At 41.4% G+C, this 12193-nt stretch overlaps 1 protein-coding gene across 1 annotated transcript in view; it reads left to right on the top strand.

Moving 5' to 3' along the window:
* zgc:92140 (uncharacterized protein LOC447854 homolog) overlaps window positions 1–12193 on the top strand; it is a 48444-nt gene that overhangs the window by 31099 nt on the left and 5152 nt on the right. Inside the window, exons 3-4 of the mRNA XM_037674767.1 lie at window positions 7438–7523; window positions 10924–10991. Coding sequence (XP_037530695.1) covers window positions 7438–7523; window positions 10924–10991 — 154 coding nt within the window. The remainder of the gene's footprint in view (window positions 1–7437; window positions 7524–10923; window positions 10992–12193) is intronic.

Below are 12193 nucleotides of genomic sequence, written 5' to 3'. Positions count from 1 at the left end.
AGTTCCTCTCTTTCATCTGTCCTCTCTGACGGTTTTTCCTCCCTCCCACCCAAAGTGAGCCCTGCAACATCATCACAAAGCACCCATGTCATTTCTTCTGACAATGACTGCCACACACAAATGCTGCTCACCAATTTTTACTTCTATTTAAGTCTGTGATGTGATGAGTCTTCATGCTTTTCAGCTGGGTCGCTCACATCCGTCTAGAGTAGGGATGCATGATATTGGATTTTTGGCTGATATCTGATATGCCGATATGTTAAAACTTATTTGGCCGATAACCAATACCGATATTTTTATAGACTTTCCTCTGCCAGAACATAGCCTCTTATTTAGGCTTATTTGCTACTAACATTTTGTAAGAGCTGGTGACATATATTCACTAACAGCCATATGATATGCATAGCACTTTAACTTATATAAAATGAAAAGTGTTAAATGGTATTTATTGGCATTAGTCACCTGCGATGCTGTCTCACTTGTGGAGGCTTGTTCCAGGTTCCTAGCTGCAGTCTGGGATCCTCGGCACTCTTGTGCATGAAGGACAGCCTTTTTAATTTCAAAGTTTTTGTCTATCCATTGTGCCGTAAGACTAATCATGCTAACGAGGCTAACATTTGATGTCCAAATGTCTTTAGTAAAACACACCCATGTATTATCGACTATTAGTTTCTCAATGATGTAGGAAATGATGACTTGTAACTTGGGTAAGGCTAAGTCGGAAAAATATCTCTGACTGGGGACAATGTATCAAGGCTCAACGTAGTCCAACAATCTTGAGAATCCAATATCCTCAAAAAAAAAAAAAAAAACTTCCACACTGTCAACATTTTGACTTCTTCCTCTCCACCATGATCAGATCAGGTAGGCGCACATGACGTCATCACGTTGTGCTGGCGCTGCAGGCATCCTTGTCACTGGGTTGCCATACAAAAACAGCGCCTTTTATATCGGTGAGTTATTTTGATGGAATGGCCGATGTCTGATATTTAACTTTATTGCTAATATCGGCCGATACCGATACCATGCAGATAATATCGTGCATCCCTAATTGAGAGCTATCACTTTACACTTGCTTTACTTTGATGAGAGCAAACTATTTTTCCCTACACAATTTTGATATGAAAATCTCCATTTAAATTAATTTACATGGCCTGCAGTGGACATTTTCACCCCCTCTGTATCCACCCACAGCGTACATAGCTTGACATTAGTGTGTATATTTCAGTATGGCATACAGGAGATCTGAGGAAATGGTTCCTACTTCTGTTTCCTGCTGTACAACTCGACAGCGTTTACTGAGCAGATCTAAGCTCAGCGAACCTGCGTTGCATTAGAAAACTGTTTGTGTGTGTGGTGGCATGTTCAGACAGGAGCGGCGTTGCTCTGACTCGTTTACATTCCTGCGATAAACAGCAGAACAGTAGACAGCACTAGTTTCTCTTTCTCGTCTCAATCCTCCAACCAATCCCCGCTCGGGTCGTCCACAGTTTATTTCAGCGTGAACGCAGTTTGTGGTGGATACGCAGGCTGTGTTTGGCTCTTCGTCGACGCACGTGTCGGATGCAGAGACACGGGTGATCGTGTTCAAACACACAGGTGATGGAGGTGTAGTCACACTGGGAACAGAGGGAGGAACAAACCCTTCAGCTGGGTGCAAAAGGGATGCAGAGAGAAGCACATAAACAGAGTTACTGCTGCTGATAGTGAAGGCAAGATGTGTAACAGAGTGTTCTCAGTTTTTATGAGTGTATAATTACCATCATGGCTGCTTTATCAGTCAATTTTCCAACTGATATAAGCTTAAAGTATTTGTGCTTGTGTTGTTTCCCACTCAGTTTGGTAGGTTTGGTTTTTGTAAACTTTAATGTTATGCTGTGTTGTTTATTTGTCATATGCATGTTAACATGAGATTAACAGTGCAATGAAATGTTCAGGATGAGAAGAACCTATTGGACTCACTAACAATAAAAAACTAACAAACAAGAAATACTAAAGCATGCAATAAGGGTACAACATGGTAGAATATAATGGTGCAAGTAGGATAAATTCATATGAATAAGTATTTTACAGGTAATATTAGCTTAAATGTACTTTGTACATGATGCACATAACTAATATAAACTACATATGTTGTATGACAGGATGTAGTGAATAACAATGAGATTAATTGAATTATGATGGTAAGGTAGTGCCATACATGATACAGCCACATAGTGCAGCAGCAATAAATTTATTAGGTGTCACAGATGTTGTTTGGTGCAATGCCATAGTCAGTTGTTCAGTATTATTATCAAGAGTTCAGTAATCTGACAGCTTGTGGATAATAACTGTCTTTGGGTTTTTTCATGCGTGATGGGAGGCTCCTGTATCGTCTGCCTGATGGTAGTAGATGGAAGAGTCCTTGTGCTGGATGGGTGTGGTCCTTAATGATGCTGCGTGCTTTATGCAGACATCGGTTGTGGTAGATGTCCTGAATGGTGTGGAGACTGCTACCAGTGATGCCCTCTGCTGTTTGCACCACCTTCTGTAGTTCTTTACGGCTCTGACTGATGCAGTTCCCGTACCACACTGTGGTGCAGCCTGTCAGCAGGCTCTCAATGGTGCAACTATAAAAGTTAGTGAGGATTCATTTTGCTTGCATTTGTGTGACTGTCAGCAAAATATCTCATGAGCCATTGGGTAGATTAGCAGAAAGTAGTAATTTACTTTTCACATTATTCCTTTGTATGAATGTGGAGAAACAAAAGTTTAAAAGGACAAGTACTAAATGAGATAATTTAGAATCAAAGCAAATATAACAGTTTTGAGTGACTCAACAACAGACCTGTGTCACAGCTGACATTTAAGGGCTGAGCAGAACTTGACAAATGTATTAACCAAGACTGCGTTCCTGTTTGAGTAAGTTCAGTTTCTATATGTGTTCTACAGCACAGCCAGTTTGGGCAGATACAAAGCATTCCTTTAACTCTTTCAGGTTAAAGTTTTCCTGTGGAAAAAAACTAGATTATCTGAGAGGTTAGTTCTGTCTACATTGAGCTCTGGAGTCAGCTGGGCACTGATACTGATACTAAGGTCGTTTTCACACCAGATAGTCCGGTAGACTCGGTTCGGGACCAATATTCATGACCTTTTGTTTACATTTGAGCTAGTGAGTTTGCATTCACACTGCACTGTGCAGTCGAACCAACCTGTTGAACCAACCTGTTCCCCTGCTCGCCTGTGGGGGCGCTACACCAAGAACTACTGAAAGACACAAAAACCTCTGAAGACACGTCTTCTTCTTCTTCTGTAAATAAAAATAAAAACGAAGTGGCATCAAGTTTTAGCAGTTTTAGGAGTTATATTTTGTCATTTTTCAAAAATGGACTTAGCATGAGCAGAAGATGAGACAGAAGACCATGGAGAATATTGTTTTTCCACACAAGGCAGCTGACGGCTCCATATGAGGTCAGAGAAACGTGCATTTGTTTGCTCTGCGCTTTAGTCCACTTCCTGCTTTTGGAGCAGTCTTCGGTCTGCTTGCATTCACACTGCATTCGAACCATGCCAGAGTTCACTTCAACCAGACTGAAACCTAGTATTTAGGGTTCATTCATACCATCCCTGTTTAGTCCGCTTTAATCGAACTCTAGCTCGTTTTCCTAGAAAGTCTGGTTCGTTTAGGGAGGTGTGAACACGCCATTGAACTCTGTCATGGAACAAAAAGGCGAACGCTGGCCCGGGCTAAAACCTAGGTCTCGGTCCGGTAGAAGCGAACGCCAGCGCGGTTCGAGTACAGTATGAATGTAAACAGATGGGGCCCCGCTCCGCAGGACAAACACACACGCATTTCTCTGACCTCATACGGAGCCGTCAGCCGCCTTGTGTGAAAAACAACATTCTCCATGGTCTTCTGCCTCATCTTCCTCTCATGCTGAGTCCATTGTTGAAAAATGACAAAACAGAAATCATAAAACCACTAAAATTTGATGCCGCTCCATTTTTGTTTTTATTTCCAGAAGAAGAAGAAGTGTCTTTTTCAGAGGTTTTTGTGTTGTTTCCTTCAGTAGTTCTTGGTGCAGCACCATCACAAGCGAGGTGGGGGAACAGGTTGGCTCGACTGACTCAGTGCAGTGTGAATGTGAACCGCACCAGCTGAAATGTAAACCGATTTTCTGAATTTTGGTCCACAATTGAACCGAGTCTACCAGACTATTAGGTGTGAAAACACTCTTACTAATTACCGGTATTCCTACTAGCTGCTTTGCAACCATTTTTCTATCAGATTGAGTATAATCAATCAAAAATGTTATGCCTTGCTGACCAGATAGAACAGACATGTAGGCCAGATAAAGCCCGGGGGCATCAGTTGCTCTTGATTATTTTAAAGAACTCTGAAAGTATTTTCCAGAAATGTTTTGATGCTTAACTGCTTGCTCTTATATATAGCAAACAATAATGTAATTCTGTGTGTGTGTGTGTGTGTCACCCCCTCCCCCTCCACCCGCGTTGCGCCCCGACCTCCCCGATACTTTTGTATCTAAAGTCTAATTTTGTATTAATTGTTAATATGTTCGGAGCATCATCGGGGAGTGGTGGCGCAGAGATTAGAGAAGGTGGGCCTGTGATTGGAAGGTCGCCAGATCAGCTACAACATCAAAATGTGGGTGGGAAAGGTGAAACACCAACACCTGCCTCCACCCTTATTTGGCCCACTCTGGGCCCTTGAGCAAGACCGTTAACCCCCACCATCTGCTCCCCTGGATGCCCTAGATAGCAGCTCTTTGCTCCACACAGAGGGGTGTGGTAGCTCGGTGGTCTGTGGTTGTGTCAGGAAGGACTCCGTCATAAAAACACTTGCCAAGTCTTTGTGCGACTTAGTTCACTGTGGCGACCCCTGAGGAAGGGAGCAGCCGAAAGAAGAAGAGGAAGAATGTTCGGAGCATCATCATTATGGGGTCGCGATGTTGTAGGGGCAGGGCAGCCAACTCGGGACCTGAAGGTCCTGGGTTCAATCCCAGGTCATTGCACATCTCGTGAGGTCTCTGAGCAGCACACCTAATCAATTCAATTAAATTCAAAAATACTTTATTAATCCCAGAGGGAAATTATTTGATGTTGTAACTCGTTATCTTCATTTCATCAAGAGATGTTATAGATACTGATGGCAGGAAGAATCTCTTATAAAGGTCCATCCCACAGTGGATCCTAAGAAACTGGCTGCAGATGCCGTCCGATCCGTCCACCCAGTCTCGGCTGGCCTCTCGGTTCCCCTCGGGCTGTAGGACTGCCCGAATGCCGGGCAGAACTCCTCCCAGAGCGATGGCCACTCCTCCCAGCAGTCTGCTGAGCTCCTCGTTGCTGCAGACAGCCAACTGTAGGTGCCGAGGGATGATCTTGTCCTTCCACTGCCATGAGCCGTGTCTCCCGCCAGCTCCAGGATCTCAGTGGTCAGGCACTTGAGCACAGCTGGTAGGCAGATGAGAATGCGTCCACAGAACATCCTTTTCAACTCACGAGATTTGGGGCTGTAGTTGAGATATTATTTGAGCTTTTGAGAAGTTAATCAGCTGCTGTTGGTTGTAGAAAACTGCCTTGTTGCCATGGTTACGCATCATAACAAATGTCCAAAACTAAAAAAGTTTCAGTAAAATTTCTTCCAGCTGCACAGCATCTGATACCAGATGAAACAATCCAAAAAATTGTGATTTACATCCAGAAAAAGAGGAATTAAAGTTTCCAAAAGCAAAATCTCAAAATGAAAGTAACAGAGCTGCTCCAACATGCAGCCACCTTGAGCGGCGCAATTCTAATCCCGAATTGTTCCCCGGGCGCTTACATAGCTGCCCACTGCTCCACCTGGGTGTATCCCAGGTCCAATGGGTTAAATGCAGAGAGCCAATTTCGTCTTTGTATGGGAGCATACAATGATAACACATAGCACTTTATTTATTTATGTATTATCATACAGGCATGTGCAACTTGATTGTGAGACCAAACTTTGGATCTGAGAGCACATGCTGCCACCAGTCAGAAGATTTTTTTTTTCTGCTTTAACGTCTGCCTTCAATTTGCTGTAAGTGCCTCTCTTGCAAATTCTGATGAGGAGGAGGAGGAGAACAAGGAAGCTCCACTCGAGCAGCTCCTGAATGAGTCTGCCAATCAGTAGCTTGGAAATTCCAAGCAGGCCACAAGATGGCTGACTGAGAACATTTATATATAGTAAGCCGAGTTGGTGTAGAGGCAGGGCAGCCGACTCGGGACCCGAAAGTCCCAGGTTCGATCCCCAGTCATTGCACATCTCGTGGTGTTTCTGAGCAGCACACCTTATCCCCAAAATGCTCCCCAACGCTTTCAATAGCTGCTCACTGCTCCACCTGGTGGTGGATGGGTTAAATGCAGAGATCCAATTTCACCATTGTATGAGAATATACATTAATGCCAATACATTATATTATACAACACATTATTATATAGTTCAATATAATTAATAAATTACATTGTAGATTGGTACAATTGCATTTATATTTTTTCCCGTCTTTATTGTAAAGGTTGTGGCCATCCCAAAATTTTGGTGGACAACCAGATTCTGTAAAGCAGTTGTCCACTGGACAACCTGAAAAATGTCCTTATGTCAACCCCTTAAAAGCAGACGGCATTCCTTCAACGAATGTTCATTTTATTTGCAGCTGTAGAGTAGTGATCCATCAGGGCCCTGATTTATTTTTGGGCGCACCAATACTAAACCATCAAGTGTTTATTTTAGCCAGTGAATTAAATATTTGGAATTATTTTTACATCACCTAAAGTGTACTGTAAGACTGTAAACCCTTTATTTCTGTTATTAGCACTAATAGAAAGTTGAAAATCTTAAAATGTTTGATTTTGCTGGTTCAATGTTAAAAGTCTTGATTTACAGACCCAGTTACCACTTTCCCCACAGCAGAGAGTTTGTCTTAACTGTCTAATCTATCCCTGCAGCCAAGAGGCTGTTAAACTCTTTAATCCCATCCATTTTGCTCCGTCTTATCAGTGCCTTCTTATTTTCATCTATTTTTATGCATTTTCTATAACCTCAGGTTTTTTAAACACATATGCATCATGCATCTTGTCTTGCAGTGTTTTCTTTGATGCGTCTTCAGTTGCATATTTTTTTTTAGCTAAAATGGTAAGAAGATGAATCCTCTGCTTCTCCTTCACCTGTCATGTACATCTTATCACTTATCGGATTACCTCGAACAAATCACATCTACTGTCAATGGAAAAATCATCAGTCATGTTAATATAATGTGATGATGATGCAGCACAGCTAATATGACAAGGACAAACTATTTTCAGCCATGTCGTATTATGTCAACTTTTCATTTAGTCCTTGTTTGTACTAATAAAATAATTGACTAATTGACTGTTGAATCCTCTGCCTCAATCGTGCCCGCTCTTTCTTGTCTTTTTCAGATGAATACAAGATGAAGGGAGTGGAGGAGGTGAAGTACATGAGAGGGGATGAAAATCGAGTGAACGCACGCAACCAAGAGAACTTGGTAAGACACACACACACACACACACAGACACACACACACACTGCTAGTCCACTGACAGGCTGTCATCTGCACAGACTCAACCCTTTCTCTGGCAGCTCATCAGCTCAGGCGAACAGGCCTCTCAGTTTATGTCCAACGACTGCGCTGTCTGCTCGCACATACACACTTACAGTCCCTGACACATGCACAAAAATACACACACACACTAAAAGAAAAACAGAAAGGTGCCTCACAAACAGGTGCAGTCTGGTGTGAGTGGAACTGGCCGCATGGTTGGTCTTCACTCTGAAGGATCTCTGAGTTTCAGACAAAACAAGGAAGTTCTTTATTGTGATGTTATTTTATTCCGACCTTTCGTACATGACTTCAATGCTCTATATTTCTTACACGATGCTGTAAATGATTTATGAGTTGGTGAAGATTATTTCTTGGAATAGATTTACTTCCTCCTCAGTTCACTGTATTGTGATGTTGATACAAAGTTAGTTTTGTTTTCCATAAAAGCTGCCAGGCAAGTGGTGAAACTATGACCGGTATAATAAATTATGATCGTAAAAGGATCTCGCTGCCACAAGTTATATGAATGTGGTTGAAAATGCACAGCCGACCTTTGAAACGTGCTGTGCACAACAATATTACACACCGTTAAACAGTCTGTGCAAAAAGTGCAGTAGCGGATGTTTATTCTTTAATCTCAACGGTTTTATTTTTAAACAGTTTTTAAGGTGATTTGTCAGCGCTTTTGAAATGGTGACGTGGTTATGAGCAGCTAATATCTTACCTGCTGCAGATAGCTCTTTGAGCCTCAGGCAAATAGTTTAATTTTGACCAGAATGATTCTCAGTTCGTATGAGTGGAGTTAAAACCATCTTTCATCTCAGACGTTTTCTAGCCAAACTGAGGTCATTCAAAGAGCTGTCTATAACACATATCTGCAAACTTGTCGCTTTTCGGTGAACAAAATATGTCACTTACTTGAATCCTCTGAAGAGTTTTTTTGGGTGGGGTCCAGAGGTGTGGTACATGGCATCATTTCCCATTGACTGGACTTGCGTAGTGCTAGCTTAGCACTATGTTAGTGCCGGCAGTTGTCCACTGGGGAAGCAGTGGTGATGATGGTGGGGTGGGGGTGGGGGTGGGGGGTTGTTAGGATACATAAGACAAGCGGAGCGCTATGTCTGTAGCATCTTAGCTAGCGCATCTGTATTGCGTGCTGCTAGCTTAGCGCTACGTCAATATTTTAGCTGTCTGCCACATACACCAAGATTTTGCCCTAAGATTTGAAAAGTCCATCTGATGATGTTCTAGAGTAGTGGTTCCCAACCCTGGTCCTTGAGGAACATGAGGAACACCGTCCTGCATGTTTTACTTGTTTCCCTGCTTTGACACACCTGATCTGAGTGAATGGATGATTAACAGGCTTCTGTAGAACTAAAGAAAGTAATTAAATCACTGAATCAGACACGTTGGAGCAGGAAACAACTGAAATATGCAGGATGGTGTTCGTCAGGGACCAAGGTTGGGAACCACTGTTCTAGAGAATACCTTGACAGAGAAAGATGGTGTTAGGGAGGAAAAAAAATGTTAAACCGTGTCATCTGGACCAGTTTCTCCCTTACAGAAACTGGTCCAGATGACACGATTTAACCATTTTTGTTATCTACCTGGATGATTGTGCCTACAAACTTTTTTTTTTTTTTGTTAGAGAGAAAGTACCCAAGTAACACAAGTTTTCTGGAAAGTAAAATAGGTAAAATCAGTGATGGGGAAGGAATAGTGCAAAGGAAAACAACGGGAGAAAGAGATTGATGTTATTCCAAGTGGATTATGGAGGAAAGGACAATAAAAGTTATGAAGTAGTAGAAATTGTGGCACCAAGGTAGGAAGGAACCTGTAAATTATTTAGTTTTAATAATTACATGCAGGTTGACAAAAATGACTAAAAAGTGCTTTTTTAATTTTGTGTCACTATTGATTGTCACAGTGTAATTTTTTGTTGTTGTGAATGCTGCATGATGCATGTCATTTCTATCACTAAATCAGAAAAAAAGAAAAGTGCCTCCCTAAATTCAGTGTTGGTGGTTATCAAAATTGCACCTGTTCATTGTATAAAGTTAATATTCTGATTTTTAAATATGAAGTTGAGTGTCACCGTTGATTATGGCAATGACGTGTTATAAATAAAACCACCGGTAAATAAAAAATAAACAAAATAACAGTCAAGTGCTCCCCTAAACTCCTGGTTTGTGATAAACTGTGTCACATTAATTTAATTATTTTAGCCATAGGAGTGAGTTTAAAAACAGGATGATGCATATATCCTGATATATCTTGCATATATGACCCACATGTACTGTACTTTGAACTGAAACTCTGGCACAACAATTTCCTGCGGGATCAATAAAGTTCTGTCTTGTCTTGTATGGACTATTTGAACGAGGATTCTGTCTCTAAAATAATTACTGAATCAAGTGTTAACATATGTGGTAAACGTAGATGTTTAACAACCCGTTAAAATACACCAGAATGCAGGAAATGGCATCTACTTTATTCAAAAATTTCTGGGGGAAGACCCCCAGACCCCCCCCCCGTATTGCCCCCCCCCCCCATATTACAAATGCTTTTGATACCAATATGCACTAAAAAGGCACATGGCCAAGCAGCAGGCCCTTGAAAGGCTTGTCTACGCCCAGAACATTAAGAAATTAGTTTTTGCTTTTAGCAAAATGCTCTGGTTGATTATTTTTTATTTTTTTGTTGACGCCATCTTTCCTATGTTTGGCCTTATTAAATTAGAATATGTTAGTAAATGTATTTTTTACCTGAAGCATGTTTTTCCCTAATTTTCTTGTTGGCTTGCACCAGAATGCTAAATTTACATGTTAAAAATCACCAAATCAGTGCTGTGCTTCAAAATGGGCACACCACAGTGAGGTGTTCTTGAATGATTAGCTTCAAACCACATATTTTTGTAGGCATGTCACACACACAGCACAGATGCTAAATGCAGTCAAACCTGTATTTGAGTCTTATGTGTCATTAATATTGTTGTTTACTTTCAGTGAGAACTCTAAACACACACACACTTTGTGAAGTACCGTAAAACAATGTTTTTTTGCACTGTTTTTACGCTGGTCACAATCAGTGCCACATCACATCCCAGCAGAAAGCTGAACACAGCGTCTGCAGAGACGTGGATAGTAACTTGTGTGACGCAGCGGTCTTTGTCAGAGCTGATAAACCACTTTATTAGAGCCACATACGTTATATCTGTGACCCACGTCCCAATGCAGCTGGGTGAGGACCTCATTTGATAATTCAGGCTGAATGTGTCACTTGCTTTCATAGTGTGGGCGTTCCACTGATAATAAAAACTAATTGTGTGTGTGTGTGTGTTCAGGAGAAGAGTAATGCGGAGTTCAGAGGCAAACAGCAGAAAGAGGTGGCTACATCGAACCTCAAGTCGAAGTAAGTGGTCTGGTGTGTTCTAGTGGCCTCACATATATGGTTATAAAAATTTATTTTTAAATATATATATAAAATATGAACAAAGTTATCATGTGTCATTTTTGTGCAGCATTCACATCATGCCTTAAGGTTAATATGTTCTCAATCAGTCTTTTGGTTTTAGGGTTACTTAAAGGACTCTCAAACACATGCCCTGAGTGTTCATACCTCAGAGAATAAGCAGGTTTTGTGTATAGTAGTCCCTGGTTTATTGAGGGGGTTACTTTCCGAACATCCCTACAATAGGTGAAAACCCACGAAGTAGGAGCGCTATATTTGTTTTAGTACTGTATTTTCTGCTGTACACGTTGCACCACCTATAAGTTGTATCAGTCCAGATTTGTCTAATAAAGTGGAAAAATCCATAAATACGTTGCTTGGCTGTATACGTTTCATCTATTATGCATCACCGCTGACGCGTCGCGTTTGTTACGCTTCACCGCTGACAACCCGGAGATGTGGGCCGAACTTTGGAAATGTGGGCCGGTGTTGTGCCAAAAATCGATTGGCTGCCAAATGGTGCACGGGAGGACTTTAACAAGAATTTAACAAGATTAACACTTAAAAACAATTATTTGTTTGCTCGAAATTATAGTAAAGGTGTGTCTCGGTTGAACTTTTCCTTAATAAATGCACTTTGACAGTCAAATCAGCTCCATTTTCAAAAGTATATGATGCCTCGGTGCTCCGGGAGCGTGCTCTGAGGGAGGAAATCAGCAAGGAAGAACGCTGCGCATTTCTTTGAAATCTAACAAGTTAAGCACCTAAAACAATTATTTGTTTGTTCGACATTACAGTAAAAGTGTGTCTCAATTGAACTTTTACTTCAGAAATGCACTTCAATGGTCAAATCAGCTGCATTTTGTCGGGGTGGTGCAGCAAAATGAAACCAATTTTGTTCCAGGTGAGCTGGACGAAGGTAGTAACTGTGGCAAGCCGATTGCGTCATTAATAGCCACTTTTACCTATTACATGACACAACGGCATGCTATACTTCTCGAGTGCCATCTAGCAGCTGAAAATGTTCAATATTTTCAGTCAGAATTAATGAAAATGGTCATATCTCAGCCAAAAATTGGTTTATAAATATGGGGGAAAAATCCATAAATACGTCGCTTGGGCCTATAAGTCACAGGACATGCAAATTATGCAACAAACCGCGA

Source organism: Nematolebias whitei, chromosome 3 (assembly GCF_014905685.2).
Source record: "Nematolebias whitei isolate Nwh7 chromosome 3, NemWhi1, whole genome shotgun sequence".
Lineage (NCBI taxonomy): Eukaryota > Metazoa > Chordata > Actinopteri > Cyprinodontiformes > Rivulidae > Nematolebias > Nematolebias whitei.
The sequence above is the reverse complement of the archived record's forward strand: the minus strand, read 5'-3'. Positions and strand labels throughout refer to the sequence as shown.